The sequence below is a fragment of the Pristiophorus japonicus genome, chromosome 5 (assembly GCF_044704955.1).
Source record: "Pristiophorus japonicus isolate sPriJap1 chromosome 5, sPriJap1.hap1, whole genome shotgun sequence".
Classification (NCBI taxonomy): domain Eukaryota; kingdom Metazoa; phylum Chordata; class Chondrichthyes; family Pristiophoridae; genus Pristiophorus; species Pristiophorus japonicus.
This window is the reverse complement of record NC_091981.1, coordinates 159,201,302-159,220,028: the sequence shown is the minus strand read 5'-3', so window position 1 is coordinate 159,220,028 and position 18,727 is coordinate 159,201,302. Positions and strand designations below refer to the sequence as shown.

The window sequence follows — 18,727 nt, the reverse complement described above, 5'->3', positions numbered from 1 at the left end:
ACAACAATGACTACACTTCAAAAGTACTACTTTTGCTGTGAAACTCTTTGGGATGCCCTGAGGTCATGAAATGTACTAATGCAAGTCTTTTATTCTTTTCTTTCCTGTTTTGGTAATTTATTGAGTTAAACAATCCTGTAAAAATCCATCAGTTCATTGAAGATGTAATAGTAATCCAGAATTTATTTTTATTGTGTTCATCTTTTGCATGGTGATTTTGAATTTCTTCACGGATGAAGAGGGATGGCTTACTGATTCAATGTTATATGGGCAGTACCTTTTTTTTGCCTCAAATTTTCTTTCCTCTCTTCCTGAAGGGATTGATACCTTGTCAGGGTTCAGTTTCATGGCTGTAAGGCACCTTCCTAGTCCCCCTCCATGCGACCATTATTCACATTTGAGTCTTGATGATCAGTGTCAGTACGCTATTTGGCTGTAGGGGACATTGCGATCTACAATAGGGAGTATATTCTGTCCTCATTCAATATCCACACAAGTATAACAGGGATTTCTGAATTACAATGAAGAGCATAAATGCCCACCAATTTACCCACCCTAACTGAGGCTAATTGTAGTGCTATCCCAAATATCAGCTAGCTCAGCTGTAAGGCTCAAATACTCAATGGATAAACTTATTGATCCATCAAAGGAAGTATGCCCATTTGCTAGTTACAGTTAGTTTGCTCCCGTCCCATTCTCTGTTTTATATTCCTAATTTAATATTTTTTGCTCGTTCTTCCTTGCACTTTAAATGACCTAACCCATATAGCTGCTAGGAAATGAGCAAGACTGAATGCAGTGGGTTTTTCTTTAATAATATATCCCTTGCAGAGCAGTGCCTGGTCTCTGCATTCCTCCCCCCCCCCCCCCCCCACCTTCGTGTACGATAGTATAGCTGAGATTAGGGGCTTACTCTTTAAAGAATTAGAAGCAAAAACTCATATTCTGCCAATCACAGGATGAAGAGGAAAGAAAACTGGGTAAAAATGTCTACCAGATACGATAATAGGATTTCTTATCGAGGGAAAATTTCAGGATGAGTTCCACCATCTTACACTGTCCAAATTTAATTTGCTTTTTTTAAATTTAATTTTAGGAATTTCCTACACCACACATTTTTTTAATAGAGTTAGTCCCCATTCTTATCAAACACCAGGTGCTTAATAGTCAGCGATCTGTGAAACAAAACGTTCTATAATATTTTGTAAGGCATGTAACTTGGCATACAAGTTAGGTCAAAACACTCTTGGGTTGAACGTTGAAAATATTTTAATTTGTATTAACTGGCTGCACCAATAGGAAAATCAAAGCCTGTCAGTCAGTTAAGATGCTATTTCTACACATCTGTTGAACAGTTTTACTTTCTCTGAATATCTTATTTGATAGTTCCACAGTTGTCCCTCCTAGCTATCCCCCAGCAAGATCAATGGAAATCTATTGGTTTGGGATTTCACTGAATTCTTTACAATTAAGTTTTCTGGACATTTCATTGAAACTTTCTACTGTTAAGCTTTTGAATTGAATATCTGCATTAAAATCAGGTTTATAATTTTGGAGTTGGGACTGACAACATTTCCATTGTCACACGGCCCTCCAAATTATAATAATCACCAAGCAACTATTGACCAATTGCATGATGCAGTGTGTTTACTTTACAGAATAGCTGTTTCTATTATACATTCTATTATACTGAGTGAAAGTGGTTGCTGCTATGATTGTGGTCAGCTCTCTTCAAAACACTGTACAAAATGTCTACATTTCACAAAATGGTGGTTAAAAATATCTAGACCAGTGGAAAAATTTCACATCACACATCACAAGCCTGTGATGGATCAATGTAAGATTCTGTTATAAGATATGCAATGGCTGCAATGATTGAATGTGGTAGTATATGAAGCTGTTTCATAAATGAGTCTAGTACTTTCTACATGTTTTCTTGTGGTTTTTATTGATGTTAAAAGTGTGGGGTAATTGTCCTATTGATTATACTAAATATTTGCAGATTTCACAAAAGTTGCAGAATTTACCCAACTTTTCAGTGGATTTCACTGACCCAAACTTGGTTCTGATTGAAGTGTTTTTGGTATTTTTCCATTGACATTTCAAGTCATCAGCAAAACAGTACTGTCCATAAGAAAAATACATTCACTTTTACTTCATCACAGTTGCAGAACTGAATTGGAAAGAAAAATAAGTTTTAAAATCTACTGAATTACACATTTCAAATAAAAAAGTTTATGGAAAATAAGCTACTCATAACATGGCACACAAGCAAGTAATTTGAGTTTCAGAATGTAGTCCCAGATCATTCCTGAACTACCCTTCGTCAGCAAGACCTAGCCATATTATGAAAGAACTAGCTTATAATTTGTTGATGTATTTGATTACAGGAGAAACAGCAAGTGAAAGGGAAAGGGTGCAGAGTCCTGTGCCAGTTGGACAAGCGACAAGCACATGCTGCCAATCAACTCAGGAACAGGATATTAAATGGATGATGGTACTTGGTTTACATTCTATTTATAGTTGATAGAAGGCATGAATAAAATCATTATGTATAAATCATTATTTATAAACACTTCAGACTCTTTGATATAGCATTATTTCCACGACTCTATGTATTTGAACACCTATGCTGCATTTGAATTAGGGACAGTTATTTAATGTAAATGTCATACAGTATATGTAAAGTAAAACTGAAACATGGATCGTGCAGATTTGTTTTCATTTACTACTGCATTTATGACAATCATCTAATATTTATATTTGCTACTCCTACAGTGTGCCAGCTAGGTTGCTTTCAGGACGTGTAAATATTCATGCCTCAGACTGCTCCCCACCCTTTCACTGCATGCTTTTAGAGGAAACCTTGGGAACCCTTTTAGTGTAAATTCATCTTTTATAAACCGTCTTTGTGTCGCTTTCATAAATACATAATTTTCTTTCCATTCCACCCCTATAATCCTTACACTCAGAGTTTTGTTTTCTACATGCTTCATCTTAAACATCTAGATCCAGTTATAGCAACAGTAACGAAGCCTTCAAATTCAAACAAGCTTTAAGTAGATACTGGTAAAGTAAAACATGCAGAGCTAAATGAGATGAAGCTTTCAAGTCACATTTCTATGTATCATTTTAAATGAAGGAACATTGTTGTTATTAATTGCCTGAATTTTCATTCATTAGTTGAGCCCTATCTTGACTTCTCAATTGCATTGATTCTTAAGTTAACAGCTCTCAGAATTATAATTAAAATGATTGCATATAAAAATATTTGTCAATAACTTTTCCTGCCAAAACGCTTTTTCACTGTATCTTCTTTAGATATACTTTTTGCCTGATTTATTTTCCTTGCACTTCTGTGAACCTTGGGACATTCCTCTACATTAAAGGTACTATATAAATGCAAGTTGTTGTTGTGGTGTCACCACAACCTAAACATACGAGGGTAGAATTTCCACTTTGGGTGCAGTCGGCAATTCGGGCCCAAAATTGCGCCCATTTTAAAAACTATTTTTTCAACCCCTGAGTTTCCACTTAAACTTATTTGAATATTGCCAAACAAAATCTGCCAGTGCAATTGGGCAGTTTTCTAAAATGTTATTTTGCAAAAAATCTTCCATGGTATAATTAAGAGTGGTAACTTGGTTAAGTTTGATTAATATAGCTGAAAATACATTTATCAGAAAAATAAGAATTTTGAATTACAGTATAAATCCACCACTTTGAGTAACACGATTTTAAATGATTTAAAATGACGATTTTACACTGATATCGGGGGAATTGCGTTGAGAAAACCAGCACAATCGAGCGGAAACTCCAGGCCATGATTTATGAAATGAGGGCTGCAAAGTGGACATGCAAGAATTGCAGAGGTTGGGTTCACTCCTGTGAATTCCTAATCTAGTAAGAGTAGAGAAGTCTTACTGCAATTATATAGGCCTTGGTGATACCACACACGGAGCAGTGTACAGTTTTGGTCTCCTTACCTAAGGAAGGATATACTTGCCTTAGAGGGAGTGCAACACAGGTTCACTAGATTGATTCCTGGGATTGATTGGGTTTGTCCTATGAGAAATTAAGTGGACTAGGCCTATATTGTCTAGAGTTTAGAAGAATGAGGGGTGATTTCATTGAAATATATAAAATTCTTAAAGGGCTTGACAGGGTAGATGTTGTCTAGGGAGTCTAGAACTAGGGGGCATCATCTCAGAATAAGGGGTCAGCCATTTAGGACTGAGATGAGGAGAAATTTCTTCACTCAGAGGGTTGTGAATCTTTGGCATTCTCTACCCCAGAAGGCTGTGGATACTCAGTCATTGAGTATATTTAAGACCGAGATAGCTAATTTTTTGGATATTAAGGGAACCACGGGATATAAAGATAGTATGTGAAGTTGGAATTGAGGTAGAAGATCAGCCATGATATTGAATGGTGAGGCAGGCTCGAAGGGCCGAATGGCCTACTCCTGCTCCTATTTCTTATGTTCTTGTGTTCTTATCTCGGAAAGTCAGAGAAGGTGCCATATGCAGATAGTACTTCCCCATATAGAGAAAGAGATTTCCTTCCATTGGTTGGAAGTAATTTTGATATTTTGTCTGTTTGAGATAAAGCAATATACTATCTATCGTAGTTATTTAGACTTGTTCTTTCACAAGATCACACAATAGGTTTTGTTGAAGAAGCTCTTTTGCCCTATTTGGTCACATTCTTACCAGTCACCATACTAATTTGAGCTTTGAAATTACTGTTGGCGATATTAACAGACAAGTGTTGCACACACACATTCCTTTTATTGGTAATGTGAACTGTACATCAATGTGGATTAGACTTGTATAAAATGATACGGTCATCATCATCATAGCGCCAAAGCAACAAGGGCAGCATAAGTAGTGCTGCAAAAAAGTCAATGCCGGGGCACTTAAGGATCCAGCTAGGAGAGCCCTATACAGTCAGCGCCTCACAGCTAACCTGGCGTGCCTTGATGACCCCGAGATGCAGAATGCCCACAGCGCTTGGTCTGCCTTCAAGGCCTCCATAACTAGTGCCTGCGAAGAGATGCTCGGTCGCTCAACCGGAAACACCAGGACTGGTTTGATGAAAATGATCAGGAGATCCAAGAACTAATAGATCATAAACGCAGGGCATTTCTGAGCCTTAAACAACAACCGAACTCTGGAGCAGCAAAGCCGCATTTCTGATGGCTTAAGGCCGAGGTCCAACAAAAAACTTGGATCTAAAGAACAGATGGTGGATGGAAAAAGCACAGGAGATACAGCAGCTGGCCGACAGCCATGATGTGCTAGGACTTTTCACCGCAGTCAAGGCCACCTACGGCCCAAACAACCAAGGTCCCACCCCACTGCTGGCCAAGAATGGGGAAACACTCATCAAGGACACCGAGGCAGTCAGGGCCCCCTGGATGTAGCACTTCAAAGATCTCCTCAATCGAGACTCTGCCTTTGACTCGAGTGTCCTCGATTCCATCCCTCAGCATACTACCCGCCATCACCTCAGTAAAACCTCAGCACTGCACGAGGTAGAAAAAGCCATGAGATGGCTTAAAGACAACAAGGAGACGGGAGCTGATGGAATCCTCACTGAGGCACTGAAATATGGCAGAGAGGCACTGTTGCCGCGAATGCATGACCTCCTCTCTCATCTGAAGGCAGGAGAGCATGCTGGGAGATCTCAGAGATGCAGTGATCGTGACCATCTTTAAAAAAGGGGACAACTACAGAGAAATCTCCCTGTTATCAGCCACTGAGAAAGTCATCGCTCGAGTCCTTCTCAACTGTCTTCTCCTAGTGGCCGAGAAGCTCCTCCCGGAGTCACACTGCGGATTTCGTCCCCTACGGGGCACAATGGACATGATTTTTGTAGCGCGACAGCTGCAAGAAAAATGCAGGAAACAGGAGCAGCCCTTATACATGGCCGCCTTCGATCTTACAAAGACCTTTGACACTGTCAACCACGAAGGTCTATGGAGCGTCGTCCTCCGTTTCGGATGCCCCCAAAAGTTCATCACCATCCTCCGCCTGCTCCACGATGACATGCAGGTCGTGATCCTTACCAACGGATCCATTACAGACCCAATCCACGTCCGGACCGGGGTCAAACATGGCTGCGTCATCGCCCCAACCCTCTTAATCTTTCTCGCTGCCATGCTCCACCTCACAGTCAACAAGCTCCCCGTTGGAGTGGAACTAAACTATAGAACCAGTGGGAACCAGTTCAACCTTCATCATCATCTCCAGACCAGGTCCAAGACCACCCCAACCTGTGTCGTCGAGCTACAATATATGGACGACGCCTGTGTCTGCGCACATACAGAGGCTGAACTCCAGGTCATAGTCAATGTATTCACTGAGGCATACGAAAGCATGGGCCTTAGGCTAAACATCCGTAAGACAAAGGTCCTCCACCAAGCTGTCCCCGCCGCACAGCACTGCCCCTCGGTCATCAAGATCCATGGGACTTTACTTCACTCTAAAAATGAGTCCGTGGTGACTGAACAGTCCAATACGCGAACTACAATCCCTGTCACAGGTGGGACAGATAGTCATTGAGGGAAAGGGTGGGTGGGATTGTTTTGCCGCACGCTCTTTCCGCTGCCTGCACTTGATCTCTGCATGCTCAGCGTCCTCCCGGATGCACTTCCTCCACTTAGGGCGGTCTTTGGCCAGGGACTCCCAGGTGTCAGTGGGGATGTTGCACTTTATCAGGGAGGCTTTGAGGGTGTCCTTGTAATGTTTCCTCTGCCCACCTTTTGGCTCGTTTGCCGTGAAGGAGTTCCGAGTAGAGCGCTTGCTTTGGGAGTCTCATGTCTCGTATGCGAACAATGCGGAGCTGATCAAGTGTAGTCATGCTTCAATGCTGGGGATGTTGGCCTAGTCGAGGATGCTAATTTGGTGCGTCTGTCCTCCCAGGGGATTTGCAGGATCTTGCGGAGACATCGTTGGTGGTATTTCTCCAACGACTTGAGGTGTCTACTGTATATGGTCCATGTCTCTGAGCCATACAGGAAGATGGGTATTACTTCAGCCCTGTAGACCATTAGCTTGGTGGCAGATTTGACGGCCTGGTCTTCGAACACTCCTTTCCTCAGTCGGCCAAAGGCTGCACAGGCGCACTGGAGGTGGTGTTGAATCTCGTCGTCAATGTCTGCTCTTGTTGATGAGAGGCTCCCGAGGTGTGGGAAATGGTCCACGTTGTCCAGGGCCGTGCCGTGGATTTTGATGACTGGGGGGCAGTACTGTGTGGCAGGGACAGGTTGGTGGAGGACCTTTGTCTTACGGATATTTAGTGTAAGGCCTATGCATTCGTACGCCTCAGTGAATATGTTGACTATGACTTGGAGTTCAGCCTCTGTATGTGCGCAGACACAGGCATCGTCCGCGTACTGTAGCTCGATGACAGAGATTGGGGTATGAATCGAGTATGAATGAGGATTAACTACTAGGATAATCCAATGGGAACATATCACATGCCCGCTCTCTGGAAAATCGAGTGCAGAGGCCTGAAGCTTGCAGCACTTCTAAGGCATCCAGTGAGCCCCAATGTGGGAGGTGAGTGCAAAGAAGTCTGCTCTCTTCCACACCAGCTGTGTCCTAGAGTCTTTAATCCCCTGACTTCTATGTAAATTGGGTAACCACCCCATAATGCGGCTGCAGGGCTACAATTTCGGTTGTCGGCAAAAACAGTAGTTTTACGCCAAAATTATTGTTTTTGCTGCGCTACCTTTTTTAGGCCTTTATTTCAGTAAACTCGGCGTTGCATGAGAATTCGCGGAGCAAACCGCGAGTTTCGCCGACTTTAGTCCGAGGCCGGTAGCGCTGCAACAGTGGCCTTGGGAGGGGAGAGATTTTTTTTTAATTGCAAAAAACATGCATAAAACCCTTGCCTACAAAATCGCTGAAAAATAATTTAAAAATCAAAACTTTAACTTACCTTTTTTGCAGGTCTTCATACTTGCCACCGCTGGCAGGGCTGCACCGCAGGTTTGACCCTGTCGGTATTCTGGGTGTGGCGGAGAGTGCCGAAATTACGACGGTAACGCAATCTGCGGCGTTGCACGTCTGCGCAACTCTCCCCGGCGGTACTTGGAAGCGCCGCCGCAAAAAGGTGGCCGAAGATCCCGCCGACAGGGTTTTTGCCATGGAAGGTCAAATCGCGGTGAAAACCCAGTTACAAAGTCGGCGAAATTTTAGCCCTAAGTGCCTAAGCAACATTCCACCTACAGAGCACCTGTTTGGAAGGAGTACTGAATGATGCACCGACCTTTTATTTAAAAAAAAAGCAAAGACAGTTGTCAACCTGGTGCCACTTTTATCTTATTGGTTACTGGCACCTGACATTGCAGCTCTGGCGTTCCCTGCGCATCACTCATGATGTGCCTTGAGCACAAGAACATGATATCAATGAGCTGATGTCACATTATTTGGTTAGGTAAGCTGATTTATGCAAAGATGTATGAAACTCCAGTGGTACTGCACAGGAACCATAATATCGGCTCCATTGGCCCCAATATTTACGAGGAGGGAGCGGGAGCAATATTTGAGAGGGTGGGGGAAGGGGAGACACTGAAATCCCAATAAGATGGAGGTCTTGCTGAATTTAACAAGATGATTTCATTATCATTTTTTTATTCCGTTCCCTGCCCGGCAGCCAGACAGATTAACAGGCTGTCGAAGGTCACATCAGGGGACCATTGGATACAATACATTATATAACATTCCAGTCATTATAAAATGGCATATCTTTTGATTTTCTGTGAGCAACACAAAAAATCCACTTGTGTACTATAAAACTCTTTGTTTAACCTTTTAAATGTTTTCTGAATATTTTTTCTTCAAAACCTTCCGAGTAGCCTAGTGCCTGAGTCTCAAAAAGAAAGGTGATCCAATATCAGTATTGTAAGTGCCTTCAAACTATCAGACGTGCCTTAGTTTAGAGTTTCAAAGCACTTTAAATAACTTGTGTTAAATAGCTCGTGTAGAAGTTTAATTGGCTCTTATTTCGTGGGCTGCTGTGAGCACTATGGGCTTCCATCCTGAAAACTTGTTGTGTGTGATAATTATGACCACATTTAATGGAATGTACAGTGTCATGGTGGAATGTATTTTGCTGTAATCGCTGGTGCTGAGCATTTTCAAATGGGAAACTTAAGGATTGCAATATGGAGTAATAGCCAGACTAAGTGGATAAAAAGCTGATATTATCTAATCTTCCCTTTGTCAGCAATAATACTAAAAAGGCTAAATAGCAAAACAGCTTAGTGAAAGGTGGTGGCCCCACGTAGAAGTGAAGACACGTGGATCTGAAATTCAGGTCGGAGGCTTCCATTGGACGAATGCCTCCGACCCGAGAATTTTTAACGAAAATTTGATTCCTGTGCGAGGCCTTCTCTGCCCGCGCTTTGGAGCGCGTTCACGTCCTCTAGGTTCGGACGCAGAAGGTGCAGTTACGTGTGACTGCACAACCAATCAGGTACAGTATTCTCATTAATAGCAATGAGAACTCCATATCTATGAGTTCTCATTGCTATTAATGAGAGAAAAAAGCACGCTAAACACAACATAAAAAATAAAAAACCTACCTCACATAATTAAAATTAATTGAAATTAAAGTTCATTGAATGTTTTAGAAAAAAAAATATTTGGGGGATTTAAAAAAAAGTGTTTTAATAGGGTTTAAAATAAACTTACCTCAGTGGACAGGGTTTTTAACGTGAAAATATGTGTTTAATTTTTATGTGTTTTAAAACTCTTAAAAGTAGGCTATGCGCCTGCTTTTACCAGGCGCAAGAGTTTTAAGGGCATTCGCTGGGCAAGAGTTGGGCAAATAGCCCAATCTTGCCCACGCGTATGTCCTGGCTGCAGGGATGTGTTCGATCCGTCAAGCCAAAACTTGACAGATCGGAAAAGCTGGTTTTCGGCGTATGCGCATTGCGCAACCAAAACCAGCTTTTGCGGGGTCTCGCCGAGTCCATATGTATTCCGTATGGACCTGGCAAGGCCGGAATTTTAGCCCCATGAATTAACATCATGACAGATGTCAAAAGCCAACCATTCGGGCTTAGGGTTCTTTTATTGTTAATGATGAGAACTCCCCACTTCTGCTACTGATGTCATTGAAATATTGGAGTGTGCAGTTGCCAAAGTCTGAAAAGATACAGTTGTCAAAAAAAATTGCAGTTGCTGTTATTATAGCAACTTCTGGAGACTGAACTAGCCCTTTTAGGACACACGGGGAGAAATTGGCCAGCCTTGCACACGTTTTTTCGCCGATATTTTGCCTTTTTTACCGGTTAAAAGATACCTAAATTGGCCAAAGTTAATGACTGGCGGTTTTGAAATATCGCTGAAAAGCGGATTGACGATATGCAACACCAAAATAAATGCGACCGCTTAAAATTGGCTGTTCGGCGAACCCATACTCAGGGTGAAGAAACACCACTTGAGAAAAGCCTGCGTTGATGCTCCAGAAACAGCAGTAGGTATGAAGACCTACAAAAAAGGTAAGTTGAAGTTTTTATTTTTTTATTCTTTTTCAGCGATTCATAAGTTTAAGTGTATAGTGACTGTTTCCTGATTTTTATTTATTTATTTATTTATTGTGTTTTCTCCCCTCCTCAGGGCCTGTATTTTTGGCAGTGATAGACCTTGGGCTAAAGTCGGCGAGGACTGCGGTTTCCACCGCGAATCCTCGTCCAACACCTATTTTTACCATCAGGCGCATTTTTTTTTGCCAATTTTACCCCCTTAAAAAAAGGCGAAGCTTTTACTGGTATTTTTTCTGAAAAATGACAGGAAAAAAATGATAACGCCAGAAACGGAATTTCTCGCCCTTAAAGTTAGACTATCTTTCAGACTACTCACAGGATGAGAAAACTGATGGCGTCTCAGGAAGTAATGATCAGTATGTACTTAAAATTTTAACCTGTCTCTTTAGATTATACTTGTATTTATCTCATCCCTCTTCAGCTTTCAAGTATTTGTAGTCTATGCATGGCCAGACACTTGTAAAAGAAAGGAATATATATGTTTGTGGCATAAGTTTTGAGACTTAGCATAAAAACATAATACCTCACACATTTTTATTTTTTTGCCGATCAACTTTTGATACTCGGGTCAAAATAAACCACATGATCACTGAACTGTGTTCTAATGTGGTTTGACATATGTGAAGTAAACTTGTTGAATTTAGCAGTCTGCAATCTCTAGAAACTTGCTCTCGCCCTTCCAGATAATTAAATAAAAATGTTGTTCCTTCTAAATTCAAATTAGCAAACATTTTAATATATGTTTAGCAAGTATGTGGCTGTATTTCATTTAAGCTTTAAAACAAAGTAACAAACTTTTTTCCAGTATTAATCAAACCTATTCCATGTGAACATTTTTAAATTTGACAGATGGTCTAGTAATGAGCAAAGATTAATAAAGATTCATGTCTTCTTTTGTATTCAGTAACCCTTTAAGTGAACTGAACTTGAGAAGAGACAGAAGGTGCAAGTATCAGTAACCTAATTGCAGCTTGATGCGGCAGTATATGGCTGTTGATATGCAATGAGGACCTGACCTGGCCTCTCCAGCTGCTGACATCTTTTTCCCCATATCCCCCGTGGGGATGTGGAATTGCATAAAAATCTAGAACCAGTAAAACATCATGATTTGATTCCATCAGTAAGTTTCTCTATTACTAACAGTGTTACTCTGAAGCGGTGTTTTAGGCTGTCAGGGCAGTTAAAGATCAAAGGTGGCACAGTATATTGACTATGCAAATGTCCTATTTTAAAAGCCATTTATTCTGGTCTAGTCCAGGGTTGCTGGACTAATTTTATTTGGTAGGCCTGATCCGACATCCTGGCACTTGGCGTGGGCCACATTCAGCAAAGGTTGTTTGGGGACACTGGGGTAGAAATTGGTATGCGTTTGGCTGTTTTTCTGTCGTAAATCATGCGTAATGTATACCGGTTTCTGAGCATGAGTTCCAACACATGTAATCTGCGCCAACGGCACAACCACCGCCATATTGATCCTCACATTTTAGGCATCCCTGATGCCTGAAAATAGCATTGGATTAATTTAAGTGTGCAAAGAAGGATCCTGCGCCTGTTCAAGGACCCTTTGCTAAATTTATGAAAAACTAGGTGGAGCATGAACCCTCCTGAATTTTCCTCGCAGCAGACCCAGATTTCTCCAAATTGCTCGAACTGCCTTTGGCGGAGCAATGAGTGCTGGCAGCTCATCTATATTATTAAAATGAGGCCTGTGGCTCGATTTCGGATGAGCCTCTAGCCCCGGCTTCTGGTGAGTGCTTAAATTTCCACCCCATTATTTCTGCAGGTTTTAGCATGCAGTTTGTCAAAGATTCTCTCAGAAAAAGGTTTTGATCAGACAGCTGTTTCTTGGGCAGTCGCATAGCACATCTTATCAATAGTATCACTTGCATCGTGAGCATTAACAAATATTGATTGCTGCTTTTTAAACAACAGTACTAATTTAGAAAATGTATCTTTACGTAACTTTTCTATGTATTTATCATATTTGTCACTGTGGTTTGTTTAATAGTATCTTCGAATGTGTATTCTTTCACTAAAGCTTACCCGTTGCTTACAAATCAAGGATGTGGGCTTTTCATTCATGTCTACAACGAAATACGCAATTAATTTCATAATTCATGTGATTGCTCTGGCAATTTACATAATTGACGCTGAATGTGTTCTGGGTTACAAATTGGACAATTTAAGAAGGGGAGGAGAAATTGACAGTGAAGACTTTTGATAGAGCTTAAAAAACAATTACTTTTGCTTTTGAATAAAGCAAGCTTTTCTTTTGTAATAAAGGCAATGAAACTGATAGTAATCTCAAGTGAATCGGTAGCATGCATTCGGCTGAGGAATAATTAAAATTAAATCATTGAATTGTTAGATTTATCATGACCATCAGTAAAGTAATTGGTGGAAATAAAAACATATCAATGAATTTAGGTATGAATACATCTGACTCTTCAAGATTTATAGATTTGTATCAATAATATCCCAGCCACCAGGATATTCTGCCCCGTCATTCGCATCTTTCAGCTGTTCCCCTTTGTCAGACCCTGCACCACAGTCATGAAGTCATAATAATTGTATGGTTGTAACAGAATCACTGGTAAATCTACACTTTTCATTCAAACTACAGAGTGCAACTCTAGCATCCTGTATATTAATTATTTGGTGAGGATTCTGCTTCTATCTCTGTCTGTCTCTGTCTCTGTCTCTCTCTGTCTCTGTCAAAGGGGGTGGGCTTATTGGGCTACTAGGCCCAAGTTACTTTAGCTCAGCATATTATGGATGGTCTTACTTTACAAGCTCACCTTTTCCTTATTTTACTTCTCCAAATTAAACAAAAAAGAGAAGTGCCTAGGAGTGTAGCTATTTTACTGTACTGTGGGATCCAGATTCGTAATACTTACTCCAAAAACAATTTACACTTGTACCTAACAAGACAATGATCCAGAACCAAGCTAATTTGACTATCTGAGCAGGCTGTGCAGCTGATGTATACAAGAGGCAGAAACCAAATCCATTCACCGCATTAGATTTTTGAAACAGATATTCAATCAACCATGTTGATATCCCAAACATTTAAAAACATGAGAATACATGGAGGACAGAGATGCTCTTCAAAAATTGATTACAAATATGTTACTGAAAAATAATCCCCGCTACCAGGATATCCCCCACAAAGTCCACTGGTCAGCTGTTTCTCTTGTTGCTGATTGAAACTCTGGCTCAAGTTCAGGCTCTGGCTACAAATTCTGCGAGGAGCCAACAGTTGAGACGGTGATGTTAGGCCTGGGATTATTTGTGGGGTTTATTGCCCTGAAAGAGGAGCGGTAGGAATAGGACTGCTGTGCCGTGCACTCTCCCAGTCTAGCATGAGCAGCGATGGTTAGAGATTGCTATGTAAATCAGGGCAGCAGCTCCCTGCACACAGCCACCAGTGACCCAACACCATGACAGACAGGGCTTTACCTCTAAACAGCCACCCACCACCCAGCTAACCCTGACCTCCACCCTAACTCACCTGACGTGTAAAGTGCTGAGAGACTCCACAGTTACTTTGTTTCTACTAAGCTGCCATGTTCCATTGCGTAACCGCGACATCAGGACCATCACATATACGCATGACTCGGGCACCAGAGCGGATCGCAGAGGATTCCCACACTTTGCAAACGTGCAGCACAGCACACTATGTGCTGGCCAGATAAAACCGTTCCACGGGCCGGACGTTTGACACCCCTGATCTAGATTTTGTTGTAGTCAACATAGAAGTTCAAACCTCAGTGATATGTAGGCCAAACGGAACTTTTATCAGGCCCTTATCAATTTCTAGCAATAACAGCAACATCGACTACTTGCATTTATACAGTGCCTTTAACAAAGGAAAATGTCCCAAGATGCAGCACAATCAGACTAAAATTGACATCAAACTGAAGGAGGAGATATTAGGAGGGGTGACTAAAAGCTTGGTTGAAGAGGTAGGTTTTAATGAGGGTCTTAAAGGAGAAGAGAGAGGTGGAGAAGCGGAAGCTTTTTAAAAATAAATATATATCATTGTTGTCCACATTGTCCAAGCAATTGACAACAGCTTTCCACCAGTACTTCTGTACTACACCCAGTAGGCATTCATCCACATATACTTGCATTGGAGGCAGTTCAGAAAAGGTTCACTAAGTTGATTCCTGAGATGAAGGGGTTGACTTATGAAGAAAGTTTGGGCCTATACTCATTGGAGTTTAGAAGAATGAGAGGTGATCTTATTGAAACATACAAGATACTGAGGGGGCTCGACAAGGTACATGCAGAGAGGATGTTTCCACTTGTGGGGGAATCTAGAACTAGGAAACATAGTTTCAGAATAAGGGGTCACCCATTTAGAACTGAGATGAGTTCTCAGAGGATCATAAATCTGTGGAATTCTCTGCCTCTGAGAGCTGTGGAGGCTGGGTCATTAAATATACTTAAGGTGGAGATAGACAGATTTTTGAACGATAAGGGAATAAAGGGTTATGCGGGGTGGGCAGGGAAGTGGAGCTGAACCCAAGATCAGATCAACCATGATCTTATTAAATGGTAGAGCAGGCTTGAGAGGCCAGATGGCCTACTCCTGCTTCTATTTCTTATGTTCTTATGAAATCTCTTTTTTTCCTTGCCTCCACTTGGGTGACCAGGTGAGAATCATTTGTAACTTGCTGTCTAATTAGTTGTAATGCCATGTCTGAGGTTCATGCGTGGGTTGAGCCCATTATAAAATACGTTAGTGATTTTGTTCCTTCCTCCCCAGATGTCTGTCTTGATTATTTCTTCAAGATGTGCTCATGAAAAATGTAATTCTTGCACAAAAGCAATTTGTAGATAATTTAAAAATTCCCAATTATAGAACATGATTTGATTTTCACCGTCAACACATATACCGTTAAATCATCAAACTCCAATTAAAAATTCATCTTCAGTTCAATTTAAATATCTCTTCGTAAGAGTAAAAAATGCCTCCTCATCTGATAACTTGGTGAGTAGATCTGAGCTTGCTGTGCTGCTGAGCATACAAACCAGGAAGATCTCAGTTTCATTCCTTGGTGTGTTGACAGTTAGCTGATTTCAACAAGGACAGCATTGTATGAGAGCAGGAATAGGCTCATCTGGGATGTACCATACATTCAAATCATCATCACAGGCACTCCCTCGGAATCGGGGAAGACTTGCTTCCACTCTTAAAATGAGTCCTTAGGTGGCTGAACTGTCCAATACGAGAACCACAGTCCCTGTCACAGGTGGGACAGATAGTCGTTGAGGGAAAGAGGGCTGGGACTGGTTTGCCGCACGCTTTTTCCGCTGCCTGCGCTTGGTTTCTGCAGGCTCTCGGTGATGAGACTTGAGGTGCTCAGTGTCCTCCCAGATGCACTTCCTCCACTTAGGACGATCTTTGGCCAGGGACTCCCAGGTGTCAGTGGGGATGTTGCACTTTTTCAGGGAGTCTTTGAGGGTGTCCTTGTAACATTTCCTCTGCCCACCTTTGGCTCGTTTGCTGTGAAGGAGTTCTGAATAGAGCGCTTGCTTTGGGAGTCTCGTGTCTGGCATGCGAACGATGTGGCCTGCCCAGCAGAGCTGATCAAATGTGGTCAGTGCTTCAATGCTGGGAATGTTGGCCTGGTCGAGGACGCCATTGTTGGTGCGTCTGTCCTCCCAAGGGATTTGCAGGATCTTGCGAGGCATTGTTGGTGGTATTTCTCCAGTGACTTGAGGTGTTTACTGTACATGGTCCATGTCTCTGAGCCATACAGGAGGGTGGGTATTACTACAGCCCTGTAGACCATGCGCTTGGTGGCAGTTTTGAGGGCCTGATCTTCAAACACTCTTTTCCTCAGGCGGCTGAAGGCTGCACTGGCGCATTGCAGGCGATGTTGAATCTCATCGTCAATGTCTGCTCTTGTTGATAAGTGGCTTCCGAATATGGGAAATGGTCCACGTTGCCCAGGGTCATTCAGTTAAATAGTCGATCATTGATCACTATCAAGACTCACACATGATGTGATCACGAGTATGGTACTGGAGGACTATCAACACTCCTGGACTCCTACACAAGCATCAGCCAGCATGCTCAGGAGAGTTGTTTATTATTGCTTCAGTCTAAACTGTTGTGTATGCAATAACTATTAGACTGAGTACTGTTAAACTCCAAGAGGTATGACCTTGGCTCTGCTTTATTACGGCCCAAGTGACTAATATACAAAATGGCTGGCCTTTTATACTTGGACTGCACACAAGTGCAGCCCAATGGCCTCCAACAGTGACGCCATCTAGTGGCTAGTGATCCCAAAAGTACATACATGACAATACCCCCCTCTGAGACATTAACACAAATCTTTTACAAATTGAGACGGTCTGGTGTTGTACGCTCCCGGGTTGACTGTCTCAGTTCAACTCCAGCCTTGGGTGTGTGTTCAGAGTCTGTTGTGACTGGTGGCTGGGTGGCTGACCTGTTGGGAGTGGCAATGGCCAAGTCAGGGATTGAAAGTCCATTTTCATTGAACATGTCGGTGATTGAAAGTCCCAATTCACTGATGACCACTGAGTCCTCTGATGACCGATGACTGGGGGTAGGTTGGTTGGTCGTCGATTGTCTCTTCCTCCGACTGTTCCGGTTCGTCTGTGTGCCGCAGCATTGTTTGATCCATATGTTTCCTATATTTGAGCTTTACACCGAAGGTAAAGGTTACTCAGGCAGATAAGGAATAGGTGACCATCAGGCAGAGCAGTGGAAGGAAGGTAGTGCAGCGGTCCCCTGCGGTCATCCCCCTCCAAAACAGATACACCATCTTGGGTGCTGTTGGGGAGGATGACTCATCAGGGGAGGGCAGCAACAAGAAGTTCATGGCACCACGGGTGGCTCTGCTGCACAGGAGGGCAGGAAAAAAAGTGGGAGAGCTGTAGTGGTAGGGGATTCTATTGAAAGGAGAATAGACATTTCTGCGGCCGCAAACGAGACTCCAGGATGGTATGTTGCCTCCCTGGTGCAAGGGTCAAGGATGTCTCGGAGTGAGTGGCTGCAGCGTATTCTGGAGGGGGAGGGTGAACAGCCAGCTGTCGTGGTACATATAGGTACCAATGATATAGGTAAAAAAATGGGATGAGGTCCTACAAGCTGAATTTAGGGAGTTAGGAGTTAATATTAAAAAGCAGGACCTCAAAAGTAGTAATCTCAGGATTGCTACCAGTGCCACGTGCTAGTCAAAGTAGAAATAGCAGGATAGCTAAGATGAATATGTGGCTTGAGGAGTGGTGCAGGAGGGAGGGATTCAAATTCCTGGGACATTGGAACCAGTTCTGGGGGAGGCGGGACCAGTACACCGGACGGTCTGCACCTGGGCAGGATCGGAACCAATGTCCTAGGGGGAGTGTTTGCTAGTGCTGTTGGGGATATAGCAGGGGGATGGGAACCTATGCAGGGAGACAGAGGGAAGTAAAATGGGGGCAGAAGCAAAAGATAGGAAGAAGAAAAGTAAAAGTGGAGGGCAGAGAAACCCAAGGCAAAAATCAAAAAGGGCCACATTACGGCAAAATTCTAAAGGGACAAAGTGTGTTAAAAAGACAGGCCTGAAGGCTCTGTGCCTCATTGTGAGGAGTACTCGTAATAAGATGGCCGAATTAACTGCGCAGGTAGCTATTAACGAATATGATATAATTGGGATTACGGAGACATGGCTCCAGGGTGACCAAGGCTGGGAACTCAGCATCCAGGGGTATTCAACATTCAGGAAGGATAGACAGAAAGGAAAAGGAGGTGGTGGGGTAGTGTTGCTGGTTAAAGAGGAAATTAACGCAATAGTAAGGAAGGACATTAGCTTAGATGATGTGGAATCTGTATGGGTAGAGCTGCGGAATACCAAAGGACAGGAAATGCTAGTGAGAGTTGTGTACAGACCACCAAACATTAGTAGTGAGGTTGGGGACAGCATCAAACAAGAAATTAGGGATGTATGCAATAAAGGTACAGCAGTTATCATGGGTGACTTTAATCTACATATAGATTGGGCTAACCAGACAGGTAGCAATGCAGTGGAGAAGGATTTTTTGGAGTGTATTAGGCATGCTTTTCTAGACCAATATGTCGAGGAACCAACTAGAGTGCTGGCCATCCTAGACTGGGTGATGTGTAATGAGAAAGAACTAATTAGCAAT

At 42.4% G+C, this 18,727-nt stretch overlaps 1 protein-coding gene across 2 annotated transcripts in view; it reads left to right on the top strand.

Annotated features, from left to right (window-relative positions):
• umad1 (UBAP1-MVB12-associated (UMA) domain containing 1) overlaps window positions 1–18,727 on the top strand; it is a 259,202-nt gene that overhangs the window by 160,030 nt on the left and 80,445 nt on the right. For both annotated transcript variants that reach the window (XM_070881032.1, XM_070881033.1), the window contains exon 3: window positions 2,391–2,497. In XM_070881032.1, the coding sequence (XP_070737133.1) occupies window positions 2,391–2,497 (107 nt within the window). The remainder of the gene's footprint in view (window positions 1–2,390; window positions 2,498–18,727) is intronic.